At 32.8% G+C, this 17,047-nt stretch overlaps 1 protein-coding gene across 1 annotated transcript; it reads right to left on the bottom strand.

The window, feature by feature from the left end:
- Window positions 1-112: 112 nt before the first annotated feature.
- On the bottom strand, window positions 113-16,055 carry LOC143917028 (organic cation transporter protein-like). Its single transcript, XM_077438397.1, has 6 exons — window positions 15,449-16,055; window positions 3,723-3,960; window positions 3,223-3,478; window positions 2,480-3,127; window positions 1,228-1,409; window positions 113-1,135 (listed from the first exon to the last, which is right to left on the bottom strand). Exons 1-6 carry the CDS (start codon window positions 15,616-15,618, stop codon window positions 965-967), a joined length of 1,665 nt encoding a protein of 554 aa, XP_077294523.1. The 5' UTR covers window positions 15,619-16,055; the 3' UTR covers window positions 113-964.
- Between the last annotated feature and the right edge of the window lie 992 nt (window positions 16,056-17,047).

Genomic DNA, 17,047 nt, shown 5'->3' with positions numbered 1-17,047 from the left:
TAACTTCATTTCCAACTTCTCTTTTATCTGTCCAAATATACACACACTTATGACAAAGTAAAAATGTTTGTCATGATAAAGCATAGTCAATAATAAAAAATAAATTTTCTTTTCTTAGAATGATGTATTTCATTGGTTCTGGGAATGTATCATTCTTTATAACAAATCAACACTTACATAAAAATATCGTATAAATATTTTTTGTGTTATGTTATTCATTCAAAAAAGTGTTTTTATGTTTAGTCTGTTTTAATAAAGGTACTGTATAAAAATAAATATTATAATTGCAATTCTAAATGCATTTACGTATACTGACAAAATAGCAAGTTTAATCATTTAACTATTTTTTTTATAAAAATTAAATAAAAGTCTCAAATTTACAAATAAGTAACGACGCTGTGAAAATTGGTTACTATGACGCTTTCATGCTTATTTAATATTCGGTATAAAATATTAATTAACATATTGTTTGATATAAAAAAATATTCACAATATGATTCAGATTTATTTTGTAGAATGTTTTGATTTTGTAATAAAATTTCGATTAATTTAAATATAAAATCCTTAAAAATATGTTTATTCAGTCTCAACTTCATTAACAACGGCTTTGCAATAACGATTGATTTGTATAATTCACATTACATATCAAAAAAAGGAATATTGGTTGCATTTGTTAAGACTGAAATTCTTCTGTATTACATTGTTTTAAAATAAATTGTTAGTAACAATCGATGAGATCAGACATATTGTGCTGATTAAAGACGTTCACAATTTAAACATGTATGATAGTTTGAGGCACATAATATTTTAAATGTAAATACAAGTAATACACAATAATACTAATTTTCAGGTGTGTCTTTCGGGTTATAGTGAGCCAATTTCGGATTGATCTTGCGCTCCTAAGTCCAAAGTGACACTTAAATTTAAATCAGTCGATTGGAAAACACTCGCTGCTGCTGTGGAGCTATACGATTTTGGTGCGTTGGCTGACCGGTTTTTTGGAGATGTTCTCCGCTTCCTCGATTGTGTCGGGAAGCTTGATGTTAAGTGTTTCCGGCGACGTCAACATCAACAAACCACTTATGAATGAACAGCTGCCGAACATCAACGCTGGTAACGACGGCATATATTCCGCCTGAAAGTATGGAGGGGTTATAAATTAGATCACGTACATACTAAATCTTACAAGATTCACAATGTTGTTTATGACATTAGACATTAACTTACTAATAAAGGCGTCTGCGGTGCTACAATTGAACCAATTCTTCCAATCATCGAACAAGAGCTCAAAAGGGAATGGCGAAGAGGGGTTGGGAATAATTCTGATGTGTACACATACAACGAACCGAAAGCCATTGTTATGCAGTACTTTCCCATCAAATATGCCAATGTAGACAACCATTTCATATCTGGAAATATAAGCAACAATTTTATTCATCATGTTTATGAATTATTTAAATCCAAATCGGCTAACGACTGTATTTTTCAATTTGCTGTTTATTTTTAACCCAAAAAGTCAACTCATAATTAAAGGAAATATATAAGGCATAGATTCACCATTATGTATCAAAAATTGTTGACAATCAAACATAGCAAGAGTGTGATGTTCATGGATAAAGTTGCTGCTTTTCTAGACATACAAACATACACACTTAATGGTGAATCTATAAATGACTGACTGTATGTGACGAAATTTTTCCGATTTAGGAATCTACCTATACATATAATTCCACATAAGAGTGCTGCCACTATCCACATCTACAGTTTCCAAAGCTAGGATTGCCACGATAATCATCAACTTAACCAAAATTATGAAAAAAAGTCTCATCTCATCGGCTTGGTTCTAGGAGTATATGAAAAATGTTTAATTAAATTAAATGGATATGTACATACCTATACACATGCATGTATGTATGTAGTTGTAATAAACATAAAATTATTAATCTTATTCAAAATTGATGACAAATTACAATATTCAAGTATAGAAACGGAGAGTTCATTTAACGAGAATTGATAAAACCAAGCCCGCCGCTTATTGTATAGGGCTTAAACATTCCTATCGATACTAGATACTAATATAATATTAGAAAGTCGAAACGTATGTTTAAAAGAGATATTTTTGGCAAAAAGCCCTAAACTCTAAACAAAATTCATGTTTCAAATACAGTCGAATTTGCTTACTAGTAAATTATAGTCATTACAAACAAACAAAAAACGAACTTTTCAAATTTGCATATTTCGTATATACCAATTGAGCAATCCTAAAGTAAAATATTACAATGTTTTGATGAAACTTCTTAGACAACAGTCCATTGCAGTCAGATTTTCACTTTAAAGCATTCCGTTAGTGTGAGTGTCAATATAAAACTGATCATTTATTACCCATTATAACCAAGTTTGTATATAATATTTGGGTATATCAAAATATGATACTGGTCGATTATATTCTAGTTATGTTTTGAAATTTAAAGTTATATACCTGCTGGTAAAAAGGGGAATGCTATGCAAGCGGCCCCACTGGTGAGGAACGCAGCGCAGAGGGTATACTTTCTTCCGATGCGATCCAACAAAACGAAACTGGTCAAATAAGCTGGAAGTTCAACTGTGCTCACAAGAATGTAGTTCAAATAGGAATTGCCAGCTAATGATACGGCATTAATTGACAGACCGTAGTAAACAAACGTGCACGTAATCCACCAAAACGAACACTTAAGCACTCGAGTCAATATTATAGGCGAGCGTATCACTTGTCGTAAGGGCGTCAATTCAATGTCCGCACCATCATCTGCTTGCACAGATTCACTCTGAAGGTTTTTCGACTCAACATTGGAGTATAAACTCTCCATTGATTTTTCGGTGAGTGTTACGCCATTGGTTTTGGCAGCTTTCTTCAAAATCTTCACCGCCGATTCGTACCGGCCTTTGCTGATCAGCCACCGGACACTTTCGTGGGTAAACCAAAAATATGATATGAAAAATAGTGATGGAGCGTATATGACGCGTAGGAAAGTTCTCCAATATGGCAACAACCAGGCGAACACACCGAGTAACATGGCTCCGAAAGAATAAAACATACATAGTATGGTTGCACCTAATACACGACGCTTTGGACCGACAAGTTCCATCCCTATAATGTGAAAAAATATTATAAATCATAAATAATTATATAAAAATACATGTATATATATGTATGTATGTACATATACCGGAATATAAACTGACCGAGTATGAAGGCTGAACTGTAAACTCCAGAACCTAGTGTCGGTTCGAGGAATTCAAATGCAATAAAAGTATAGTAGTTGTTGGCGAATGATCTTGCTAGTCCGAGAACTCCAGCAAAAAATGCTGAAGACACCAAAGCTATTTTTCTTCCATATCGGTCGGACACAAAACCAACAATAGGTAAAGCAGTCAATAATCCGCAACTGTGTATAGTTCCAACTAAGGTTCTTTTCCAAGATTGGCATTGTAATCCTAACTGAAACAAATAAAAATTGAAAATGATACATAAATGTAAATAAAATCAATGCAAAATATATTTTATAAATTTAGTTTTGCATAAAGGACCCAATTCAAATTAATAATAGTTTATAAATTTTCCACAGTAGAAAAAAAGTTCCTTTAGGGGAGTTCATTATTGGATCCTTTAAAAGTTCCTTATTGGATCCTTTAAGTAAAACTAATTTCATAGCGTATCACAATTTTGAAAATTAATTGCACACCTCTTTTACTATAGAGTCTCCTTGGCCATAAACCCATTCTTCACACTTTATAATTTGACTTTGGTTGAATAAATCAGGATTGCAAACATCCTGTCCTCCGGGATCTGGAATTTCTGTTGTATTTTTCGTAGCATAACGGGAACATCTACGAGGATCACCACTCGACGGCATAGCATTAACCAACCAGTCCGTTTCCAAAATCGGATTCTCCAATGGGTCGCATTCTGGTATACGACATCTATAATTAGAAATTGATTAAATCAGACAATATAGAATTGAATAAATACTATCTATTATTACGAAATTATTTGATACGTCATTATTTTGTGTGTTCCGTTGCATATTCTGAACGATAAGTTTATGATAACCTCACGTTCATGTAGATATTTAAAAATAAGTTATATACATATAGACTCTAATATGAGTTTTTGAATTGTTACTATACTTATACAAGATTCGTATTATCAGTAGTGTCACATCCCAATTTTGAAACAAACGGTTTTCAAAAACCATTCTACTAATGGTTGTTTTCCAAATAGCGATTACTGAAAATGTATAACAACAACAGGTTTCAGGATTTATTAAATAGTTTCTGTTCAAAACATTAAATGCAACAAAATTTCCCGTTTAAATGTTTCAGTGAATTGTGTAGTACAAAAATAATTGATGGATGTATATTGATAGCAAAAATAATAAGTTGGCAATTGAAAACATTGATGAAGCTTAGTATAAAAGGTTAAATAAATATAACCACGGGTCATGTTCATACATACATATGAACGTAGTGCATATTGTGTTCAATAATTTTTCAATGTTCTTTTCCGCTTGATAGTTGATTTTAATGAGCATCAACTACATACAATATATGCAACGTTTTTAACAAATTCATGGTTGATTTTGCATATCAATAAACGATGGATTCTATATATTTCTGATAACCATCAGTGAAATTAAAATTTGATATGGTTTTTGTCACTTATGGGAACTCATGTACATATTTCATTCAAAAATTAAATGATGAATAATTTTCTAGTAGAGAAGTATGGAGATATAAAAAAAACAAAGTTTAGAATACGTTATGCATAGGGATGTGGCGTGACGACCGATCGTGTTGAGGAGACGCGGGGTAGATTTAGTGAAAATTTTTCCCTACTTATTAAGTAATAATTTCAGAATAGATTACAATTCAACGTTAAAATATTCTAGAATTAATAATAAAGAATGGCAAATAATTAGTCTTATGTATGTAGTACACTCCATCATGTGGTTATTCAACTGTTGTCGCACATAAATAAATATTTAAGCATATTCGCACTCGTGCAATAAGACGGCAGAATATTCAATTACACAAAATATCAAAAACATGTGTTTTAAAATATTTTCAATGAGAAAATACTATTGAAAACGTCATTGTAGAAATTATATACGTATATGTATTTGTAGCGTAATCAGTGTAAAGGTTAATTTTAATGAATTGAAACCTAGCAATTGATTAATGTTGATTGATGGGAAAACGATTGTATTATTAATTTTTAAAAAAATAAAATTGTGGCAGATGACTCTTTCGCTATCTATTAGCTATAATTATAATTCATTAGCCTCGAATTGATGTCGGTTCATGATTAATCATTTGAAATTTAAACGATAGTTAAACTAAACCAAGAGTCGGGTCTCACTGGTGTCAATGATATTTATAGACGGGCCAGGCGGGTTTAGTGGCGCAGACGTCTGAAATAATACAAGGAATCTATTTTGCATGTGCGCATCGGGATGAATTCCTCAATTATTAGAAGGGGAAAATTAGATGGCTATATGTATGTTTGTTCTGACAATTGGGAATATTCATAAAAATAAGTAATTTTATAGCTAACTAGTGATTTTACCCGACTTCACTCGGTATTTGTAATATAAACCGCTTAAACATGACTAATCTTATAGCAATCATTTTATTAAATTTATTTGAATAGCTTTATTTTATATAAAATTATTTGAATATTCACTTGTTTTTTTTTATTAAATTGACTCTCACGAACAAACAAACATCTATAAAAAAGTCTCTTTCGAAATTATATGTATATCAGAATCCGGCGCCCCCCCCCCCGGGGGCCGGAGGCGAATTTATTTGTCATCATGGAAACTTATTTTTGTTTCCCACCCAACTATAGTTAACAAGTCTCTTTCGAAATTATATATTAGATGATTAGATTGAGGCATATAACAGTTTGACTAATTAGAACAAAATATGAATAGCAACATTCTTCATGAAAATTTATCAAGAGTGAGTTTTTTCTTTCACTTTATTGACTGTATACACATTTACAAGTAAAACACTATTTTATTTTTATTTGAATATAAATATATAAACAGATGGGTGACCGTGAAAAAGTCGACAGTGAAAAAGTCGACAGTGAAAAAGTCGAAAATATTCGTTTATCATGCATATATATGAAAAACGGTTAGTATATGTATATATCAGTGGCGTGCGGTAAAAGTCTCTCTCCCCCCGTCGTACATCCTCACTTAATTTGCGCGAGCAGGATACAACAGGAACAAGAGGAACAGGCTTTTCCTCCCGTATCCTGCGCGCACACATTAAACAAGGCTGTATGACAAAAACAGAGATAATTTCACCGCATGCCACTCATATACATATATTATATATACTTAGTAACGTTTATCATGCACCCTTTTTTTGTTAATCTTTCGACTTAAGATCTTTCGATTTTCAATCTTAGCCTTCCGATATTTGCTTTTTCGACCTTTTCACTTTCGGTGCCGTGAGGTAGACCCATACACAGATAATTGATCATTAATGAAAGAATGTACAGAAGACATAAAGATAAGAGGAGAAACAACAAGGTTTGTAAATTAAGAAAATAGCAATATACGAAAAATTACACTATATTTAAATACGATGACTTTTTTCAGAAGATCTGAAAGTGGCTCAATTAAAATACTATATATGTAATTCGACAAACGATCATGTCTTATTTTTACATGTATACAGGTTTTTCATTTAAAATTTACCCCGTTTCAATGTCAATTTGAAATAAAAAAGGTTTAATTTGAAATGAAAAAGGGTCAATTTGGATTGAAAAACCTATATATCTATATTTCACAAATCTTTAACAATGTACATATATAAATCAAATGTCCCGTTAAAATATTATAGATAAAAAAAAATTTTAGTACATATATTAATGTACTTTTAAGCTGCCTGTTAATTAAGTAATTAATTGGATTACATGTATTTTGACGACAACATTTAATATCTTGTTAATTATAATGCTAAGCGAGCGAATATTCTCCAAAAAACTTTAATTTCAAAAGCAAGTCAAAATTTGCAGAACGAGATATAATCAGACTTGAAGGATTCATTTCAAATAATTAAAACAGTGGGAAATGTAAAAAGATTGAAGATAAAAAAAAAAGTAAAAAACAACTTCCAGCTGTTCTTGTTCACATGATCCGAGAAAGGCACCATATGTTATGCACTTGTTAAATTTAGTCAGTATATGTATTTGTTTTTTAATGGTAAAACATACGTTGAATCATAAAATCATCATTAGAAAAGTGGAAAGTTTTTTGTTATATTTAGATATTTTTTGTGGTTAATTACATATTCGTCGCAATTGAAACTAAAGAATGCAAGCGAAACAATATAAACTAAATATGTACATATGTATGTATTTCATATCAGAATAATACGATATCAAACAATTTGTTGAGTTTTCTCTGTAACATAAACCACACAGGTCAAACGCGATAATTTTATATATGTAGTTTAGAACACAAAACGATATGGATATCAGTGTATTGAGGAGCATTATTAAGTATAATTATTTATTTATTTCTTACGGAAAATTTAACTTTGAGAAGAATTCGTCATGGCATTAAAATAATTTATTTAACGTTTACGTTTATCGGAAATTAAATGCCATCTAAAAATATATATTGCATATAGTACATAGAATAGTTTAAATACGACAGTGCGGAATTGATGGTATGATTTATTCCTAGATTCTAAATTGGCGCCAAAAGCGTCACTTTCCTGTATTCGGTGTCTTCAGCGGAGAAAATGTAGTTGGAATTGTACATGGCGGCGCAGCTGACCGTCATTGCGATCAGCAAATAGTTCAGGAGTTGGTATTTTCCGAATTGACCTAACTCGGAAAGAATGACGTCCAGATTGACGACATTCTTATGCCTAGCGATCTTCATCCCCGGAGAGGAATAGATCGATCTGTAGATTTTTGGTGGAATTCTGACGACTGGTGTTGGAAGACGTCCGTGATGGTCGGATAGCCGCCACTGAACTGACTGAATATGCCGTAGACACCAGATTACTTCTAGACATCACTGTTGGGCAACAGATCCATTTCGAACAGGGAATAATAATAAAGTACTTTCTTCCGTTCTGTATTGTGTGTCGATTGATTTTCGGGTATTACACGGGGAGATCTCAACCTTTTCTTGCACCTTAGCAACGGAAATATAACAACTACATTAAACAACACTAAAAGACAAAGCTCTTTCCTATTCAAGTGTCGTTGAATTTAAAGCACAAATTTGTTTTCTTGTCCTGTTAATTTCCTTATTCTGATAATTGAGCTTTTTATGAAGAAAAAAAGAATCAATTTTTTTTTATTAAGGACCGCGCTTACAACGAAAGAAATGAGTATATAAAATTAAATTCCTTAAAAAATATGAAATAAGAGATCTTACTTTTTAAGTTGCATTTAGGTTGTCTTGTTGTATATTTGTGGATTGCCGTTGCAAGTTACAATTTGTAACACACCCAAACTATAATTCGGGGAAATAACGGGGAAATTCGGTTCGCATAGAGCTAGTCTTTTATGTTCTATTATCTTTGCGACTGCCAGTTATATTTCTTCAATGGTGTTGAGTATTGGTTGGGCATCGAAAGAACAATGTTTTAGGTGTGGGATTGGGGGTAAAAACCAGAGAAATGTTATATTAATAGAAGTGGCTTTGGTAAACGGACTACTAGTCATATGTAGAGGTAGGATAGTCACAGTGCTATCCATTGTTCGCCAAACCTTTAACAATGCATTTACAACCTTTGAACAATACACAGCCCCCTCAGGCTCCGGTGACTAGTCATATGTAAACCAGTCTCGAGAAAACTGGTCACACCCTAAAATCGGTCAACCAGTTTTCTCGTGACCGATTTTAGGGTGTGACCAGTTTTCTCGTGACCAGTTTTAGTGTGACGGGTTATCACGTGTGACCGATCTAGAGCGACCGGTTCACATTTGACTAGTAATCACCGAACCGTGGCTTTAGGCGTCATATTGTTGTCAAGTGACGATTGTCCACAGACAATCCTAAATAATTTATCGTATTTGATGATTTATAGTATCGTCGTATTTGATGCTTGGTGCTCGACGTATAGACGATAAAAATTGATCTGTTTGTTTATATTACTCGCACGATGTGCAAGCATCGGTAAAAATTGCACAATGCATTCAAAAACACACAATAAACAACATGGGATACATTTTTATAAGTAAATTGCTCCGATTGTATTCCATGCGTTGTAGCGTATTTATAGAGACGTACCGCGTAGTTTTGACAACAATTATTTATTCTATTATTATTACATTTCTCTCGTGAAAACACTATATTTTCATGAATGAACTTGAAAACGTTCAGTCTCTATTGACGTCTGGTCCTGTTCAGAACTAAACATTTTGGTTTTCTGTCTGTTTTTTTGGTTAATTTTTATTTTGATAAAGTTTCAACACTATACATACATGTATATTATATTGTCTTGAAAGTCATGTTATAACTTTGATAAGACGTGATCTTAATGCAACAATGTCTATTAAACAGTTTTCGGATTTGTTAATTTCAAAATATAATTCTATGGAAAGTGAATTCGTTGAAGTGTACACGGCCTTTTTATTATTTTTCACTTAGCCGGTCACTGTCGCTAGTGTTGAACAAACTTTTAGTAAATAAAAATTAATAAAAGACTGTAAAAGGAATTCGAAAAGTCAACTAGGACTCAGTGAATTAGCAATATTATCGATTGAACATGAAGAAATTTCTAAATTGTCTTTGAAAGATGTAATTGCAGAATTTCCGACTTCGAAGGTGAGGAAAAAGAACATTTAAATGATGTGTTAATTATCAATTTAATTTCAATAAAAAAAAAAATACTAAAGGGGGGTCTTTTGCTAACATTTGCATGCGGGCCCAATTTTTCTAGTTACGCCCCTGGCGTACGTACTCGTAGTTTACGTTTAAATTTAATTAATAATTATACTATAAAACATTTATTTTTATAGTTGAGAATGGCGGTTATATATAGGACTTCGACTACATACACAGTTTATGCGGTAAGTCAATACGCATTTCGGAATTGATCACCACTATATAGTTTCCTATTATCCCCGACTAATCTTTATACATCTCGAATTGCTGTAATTCGTGTAATTGGCGACAATGAAATGTGAGCCCAATTTTTCAGGAACACAAACTGCCACCAATTAGCACCATAACGTGATCACACAACACTTAATTGAAGTCATCGAACCGTGTAAAATTACAAAAAAAAAAAAATGATCAGCGAAAGTAAATTAGTTCCATTCGAACTAGTTAGGATAATAGAATATCCTCTTCAATTAGTGATTTATCTTCATATAATATACTCTCGATTGTCCGTGGATGAATCCAGTTAAAAAAATTTTTTTTTTTGAATAAAACAAAAGACGATTGTCACAAAAAAAAAAGATTTAATGCATGGATCTAAGAGTTATGAGTATTTCATAAATGAAACAATATTATCGTACTGGTCTTCTTAAAATGTGTATTAACGATATTGGGTGCTACATGGAGTAACTCAATCTTATCTCAATCGTGTCGTCTTACGAGAAGTATTGACATATTATGAGATAAACATATGCAAAATATATACAAAGATAGAATGAATAACGGTTGATTCGGTTAAATACGACTACTTGTTTCTAAATATTTTTAAACATATATAAGCACATGGGCTTATAAAAACAAAAAATAAATAGAAAAAAAAAACTTCAATAGATCATCGCAATGCATCGCTTTGAATTAAACATAAAAAGTCTGTTGATTAATCAGGATTGTAAAATCGGAGTCGAAGTCGTAGAGTCGTAGCTTTTTGGTAAGAGTCGGAGTGGCTAAAAATTTGAGTGACTATTGAATTACTAATTAAGTAATTTAACGGCTCACCAATACCCAATATTATTGTTTTTCCATAGATATATACCAGGAATGCCTAACAGATAAACCCCAATGCGTATTCCTAGACAATTAATTACAAACATTGCAGCATTTTTTATTACATAAATCGCTGAATTTTGAGAAGAGAAGACTGAAGAACACGAAATTAACAATGAATGAATTAATCCATAGAGTCATCTATGGATTTAGACTTGTACATTTATTTTTACATATTGTGCACAAATTCAGATATTTGTGACAGCAGGCAGGATGGTTTTTGCCAATTTGATGGAGGAACCGTTTCAACAATGAAATCAGATAAATTGTGAAACTCTGATAGGAAACGATCGACTTGGAATCGCAAATATCCAAGTCTGACCAGCAGCATTAAAGATTAGCACAGGAACGAACTCGGTAACCTCTCGGTGCTAAACATAAACGCAACCAGCGTGCGAAAACACAGCGATGAACGTGGCACATGTTTTTTTAGATAGTTTTAAACATGCGAAAAAATGTGGAATGCCTTGCACATATTCATGAAACGCCGCCAAAATCGCCCCCTTGGAGTGTTTTCGGTAAAATTGTATCCTTGGTTGACAGTGATCGATAACGGTGTATCCCATATTTGAAGAAATGTGGGAGACCCCCCACAGCGGGGAGCCAAGCACACACCGTGCCGTTCTTCCCTGTGTTATTTCACCTTAATGCTGGCTTTGTCTTTTTTTACAAGGTTTTTTATTCTGGCTTAGGTCAAATGATATGGCTGATATTTGACAAATCCGTCTCAAATGTGTACATTTTATTAGTTACTTGTATTATGTATATTCATAAATAAAAATATAAAATATTGTCTATGCGGCACTTTGTATAAGTAGTCAAGAAATATTTGAAAAATAGCCCAATGAAAATATTATTGAACACATTTAATTTTTAAAATCGGAGTCCGAGTCAAATTATGGAAGTCGAAGTCGTGTTTTTTTTTTACAATTTTACAGCTCTGGAATTGACATGTCTGGCAATTATACTTGATTACAGTATCGAAAACTTATTAAACTTTCGTTTTTAATTTGCAATTCATATTTTATTTTTCACTAACCAAATAAAAACATGTTGACGAGTGATCGAATGTCTTGTACAATACAAATGTACTCAAACATTTTACGATAAATAAACGCATTATGTGCATTTGAGCAGCTCGTAATATACTATTGCGATAAATATACATATTATATAGTCAAAAGTAAATTTCGAAAAGTTGGAGTAGTTCCAAACACGAAATTCGTTAAATTAACACTATTGACAGAGATTCGATACAGTATATATATTTATGTATGTATGTATGTATGTACATATGTATATTGAATTTTACCAGGTACATTAAAAATGTTTAAAATTATACTAGACTCGATACCTCGATTCACAAATATGTCAGTTAAGTCCAGGTAGCTTTTTTACTATACTTTTTTACGGTATAATTTTTTCGAGTTCAATTTTGCGAAATTTGGTTTCATAATTAATCCAAAAATATGTATTATATTAGACTTGACCTGGTGAAAGAATTGACGAAGCTATTTTTGAAGTAGGAAAGCTGCGAACGACCTTGACCAAATAATATGCGAAACTTTTGTATACATACTTTGATATTTAAATTGTTTTGCAGTTTTGCAGACAGCTTGTGTTGTTGACATCTTTACGTAAAAATCCAAACAACAAAATTATGCAAATATTATGTTTTTATTAAATGTTCCTATTATTTTTTCTGAAGAATTTCATATATTTAAGATACTTGTTCTCACATTCGAGTTTTTTTAGTGTGCAATTTTTCGTTGGAAATATTGAGTGTACCAAAAAACTGCATGGAGAAATTTCGCGTCAAGGGCGTTGCAGCTGTCCAAAATTGCATAATTTCCAATGAGGTCATCGAAACTGACCGAGTGCTTTCTGCTTTAATTTGTTGCAAAAAAGCTCCGTAAAATAGAATGTTTAATGAATGAAACAGATTTTATTTTTATGAATTAAAAAAAACCGCGAGATTACAGATTTTCGTAGTATTAAACTACCCATACAATATTACGCAATTTAAAAAAAATTACATTGGTGTATGAAATTGCGGATACTTTTAGTTAGATCTATTTGATTTGCTACGTTTAAAAATTTTATGTGACGAAAATATGTACATATATGTATTTAGAATTCTTACGACGCAATAACGACGAATATGTATGCACCATTTTTAATTGTAGAATGTATATCCCATAAAATATTATGATTAAATGCATCCGTATTGAAATTTACACAGTCGATACATATATTCATATAATACATATACATACATACATACTTACGATCAACGTGAATGAAAACAGTGAATAAAATGTAATGCACAATACCATTGTTTTCAATCTTTGTAAAACATCATAAATTCGCCTTTGGTTACAAATAAATATAATATATTAATATTTTTATATAGTCGAATGTTACGCCTATCTGTTTAGTGTCGAATTCCGCGCCTGACGTCACAATATTACTATAAATCGGAAGGTGTGATTTTATCATAATGCAATTGATCTGATTTGATTGGAGATCTGGATGATATCATCGTGGATATTCACGTGGCAGACATGTCTGTCTTTTTGAAAAATCACATACATATAATTAAAAATAATGTTGGACTTTCACAGTAATAAAATGTGCATATCGTTTGTTGATACCCATTAAAACTTCAAAATACGTTCGTTGATGTGTTTGATATACTTGTATATATGTACATTTGTACATACATATATGTATCATATTATGTGTTTTTAATATTTAAAAATCTTATAAACCATTCCAGCTATTTTTTTCGAATATAATTCCCCTTCCCCCTATTTTTACTCCAATCCATTTCACAACATAATTTCTATCAATTTGTGAGCACGGTTAGATTAACGTTTCCTCAATTATATGTGGGTTTTTCCTACTTTTATATAGAAATATTACATAAAATATTTCGCTTTTTTCTCGAAAATTCGCTGTTGAGTCCAGCTTTATTTTTATTTATCGAGATTATTCCCATTAAGTTCAAAAAAGAAAAAAAATCTGTTTTTCCCTGTTCTTTAGTTGTGGATCAACAAATGCAACAGCAAATTTTGCTTTAAGAAATTGAATCATTGACAAAACTTTGATACAAATAACACATTAAGGTCTTTCTTCTCCATTGATAGTGTTATGGCTTTTGGCCTTAACACGTCACCAATCATATTTTACTTTATTTAATCTATTACTGAAGTGAAAATTTATATGAGAAATTGTAAAAGCTAGTAATATTAATTTTAATGAAAAAAAAAAAATATAATAAGAATAAGAATCAAAATTCAGCAATTCACCCCCTAGGACTTTAAAATTACTCATCGATTGGGAGTCCCTACTCCAGACATAAAGATACGTTTATATTATAATAGTAATTATTAAACGTGGTTTTATAAAATCAGTTATAAATTTAATTTCGTCCAGAATGTTCATGTATGTATGTATGTATGTACAAACTAAATAAGAGCAGCGCATATTTATACGTTTTAAAGGGAGACCTCTTCTTAAATATTTTAAATGTATTTAATATTTAAGAGATCAGCGCCCAGTTTAACAGAAGTTACGAAGTTGACATGTCTTCTTGCGCAAATCAGACGTTTTCTATATGTTTGGTATTAGCACATAATATAAAAGAAATAAAAAAATGCAACCCCCTACATGCATTATTATTGCTCACCATTAGTCGAATAAATCGATGCGATTGTTTAATATTTTACTTATTTGAACGAAAACAATACTTTTATATGCGTATATTTAAAGAGACATCTATGTATTTTTTCAAATAACTTTTTATTTAAACTTCAAAATATAACTGTCAGAATTTTCATCTGAAAATTTTCAGATGAAATCCAAAATTCAAATAGGATTTGCTTAGTATTATTTTATTTTATTGAAATAATATAACTAAGAAATACCTACACAGCATATCCAAACTCATAATACATATTAAATACGTATACGCAATATGTGTTTGTATTATGCGATTTTTTATTTTATTTTTTTAAAATTTACTTGTAAAATTAATGCAAAAAATCCAGAATATTGCAAGCTACACATAATATATGTGCATATGTAATTTAACTCTTTATAGGTCGCGATAAGATCTATCGACATATGTATATATATAATGTACATTGCATTGTATCAAAACGTGAAACACATGTCAAAAGTGTAAACATGAGATTAAGCGTCCATAGTTACCGCCTTTAAACAAAAACACAGAACATTTATGGAAAATTCTAGACCATTTTTTTACACGTCCAAACCGCATTTTAAGTACAGACTAGAATTACAATATTTACTATTTAGAATTTTTATCAGAACACTACTAAATTGCTACATCGTTATCACAGTAGGAAAAAATCACGGAAAAGAAACATCTTCTGGAACACGTGTACGTACAAACACTACACCATGGTCGATTCACATACCTGTACTCGAGGTCACCGGCGGAAAATATGTAATTTCCATTGTTACACGCGGCGAATATGACCGGGACAATGATGAGCATGTAGTTGAAGAGTTGGAATTTCCCGAATTGTCCCAGTTGCATGAGAATTGCGTCCAGGTTGATGGCGACGGATTTAGCCTTGTCCCCCATTTCAGACGTGGGTATTTTATTTGCGGCTTGTGATAACGGGAAAAACGCGTGGTTCGCGCGTCAGCTGCCAACTCCTCAGTGGCCTGATGAGTTGAGTTGTCCCTCTACTTGTGCACATGCGCCTTCTAAAGCCCCTCCTTTCCCTCCGTTGCACCCTCTCATTTGGTCCCCCTCTACTATCCCTCCCAAACGTCACGCCATATCGCGTGGCCACGCGCTAACTCCGGAACCGGTCAAACCTAGGGTTACCACTGACTGGGTGCCATTCTTAGGCGAAATCTCCAGGTTACTGGGTCAACGTCTCTGTACTGATGGGTTGAACTCAGGTTATGAAGCTACATTTGCACCTAGAGCAAATTTTTATGAAGAACTACAAACTACAACAGAGGGAGCGCTGATATTAAAAAAGGTTACAATACAGTGGGCACTTGTTTAGTAGTGTGGCTCACGCTTATGTGCGACTCGATGCGGTGCAAACGATCGAAAAGCGCCAGACAGACTGAACCACAGATTAACGACACGTGTACCTTATGCGTGCGCACTGCTCGCACTTACACTAAGCGAAATCAACCCGAAGTCCCGACATACCTACCCTGTATACGTTCTGTGCTTCTGATACTTTAGTTCCGAATTTTTCCTTATTAAATTATTGAAAACTCGCTAGAAAGATCCAACTCAATTTTAATAATTGCATCTGTGCACATCGAAAGGTTACTCGTCATCTGATGTGCAATTTTTAATTCGTGAAGTCGAGCATTGCGTTTAAAGCAGCCATCCAGTTAATCTGTGGTTCAATCTGTCTGGCGCTTTTCGATCGTTTGCACCAAACCCGTGTGACTACGCTGCGACATTACGTTGCGACTATATAGTAAGAAATGCTTTAAGGGCGGTTTCAGACTAGCGTTTTATACGCGCGTATAATCTCGTTTTTTGAAGTGCATGTAGGCGCGTATAGGCGCGTCGTTTTCCATACGCGCAACTCGTACGAGCGTAGACGCGCTTATAAGCTCGTATTATCCATATTGATACTAAATCACCTCTACCGGTTTTAGCGAAAACGCCGGAATAAGCTCGTGTGCGCGCGTCCGGTTTTTTGAAGCGCGAAAAGTAGCGCGCGTGTAAGCGCGTATACCGAAACGACCGTATACGCGCAGAAAAAAACGCTAGTCTGAAACCGCCCTAAGGGCCCACAGACGAACAACTTGGTTGGTCAACCTTGTCGTCAATATTGCTGTCAACCGTTGCCCTGACATGAAATGCAAACCACCAACATGCCCACATACGAACAATATTGTCATCAACATGGCATGTTGACGACGGGTGACCGTGAAAAAGTCGAAAATATTCATTTATCATGCATACATATGAAAAACGGTTAGTATATATATCAGTAGCGTGCAATAAAAGTCTCTCTCCCCCCGTCGTACAT

Source organism: Arctopsyche grandis, chromosome 9, assembly GCF_051622035.1.
Source record: "Arctopsyche grandis isolate Sample6627 chromosome 9, ASM5162203v2, whole genome shotgun sequence".
Classification (NCBI taxonomy): Eukaryota; Metazoa; Arthropoda; class Insecta; order Trichoptera; family Hydropsychidae; genus Arctopsyche; species Arctopsyche grandis.
This window is presented reverse-complemented; position numbering and strand designations above follow the sequence as displayed.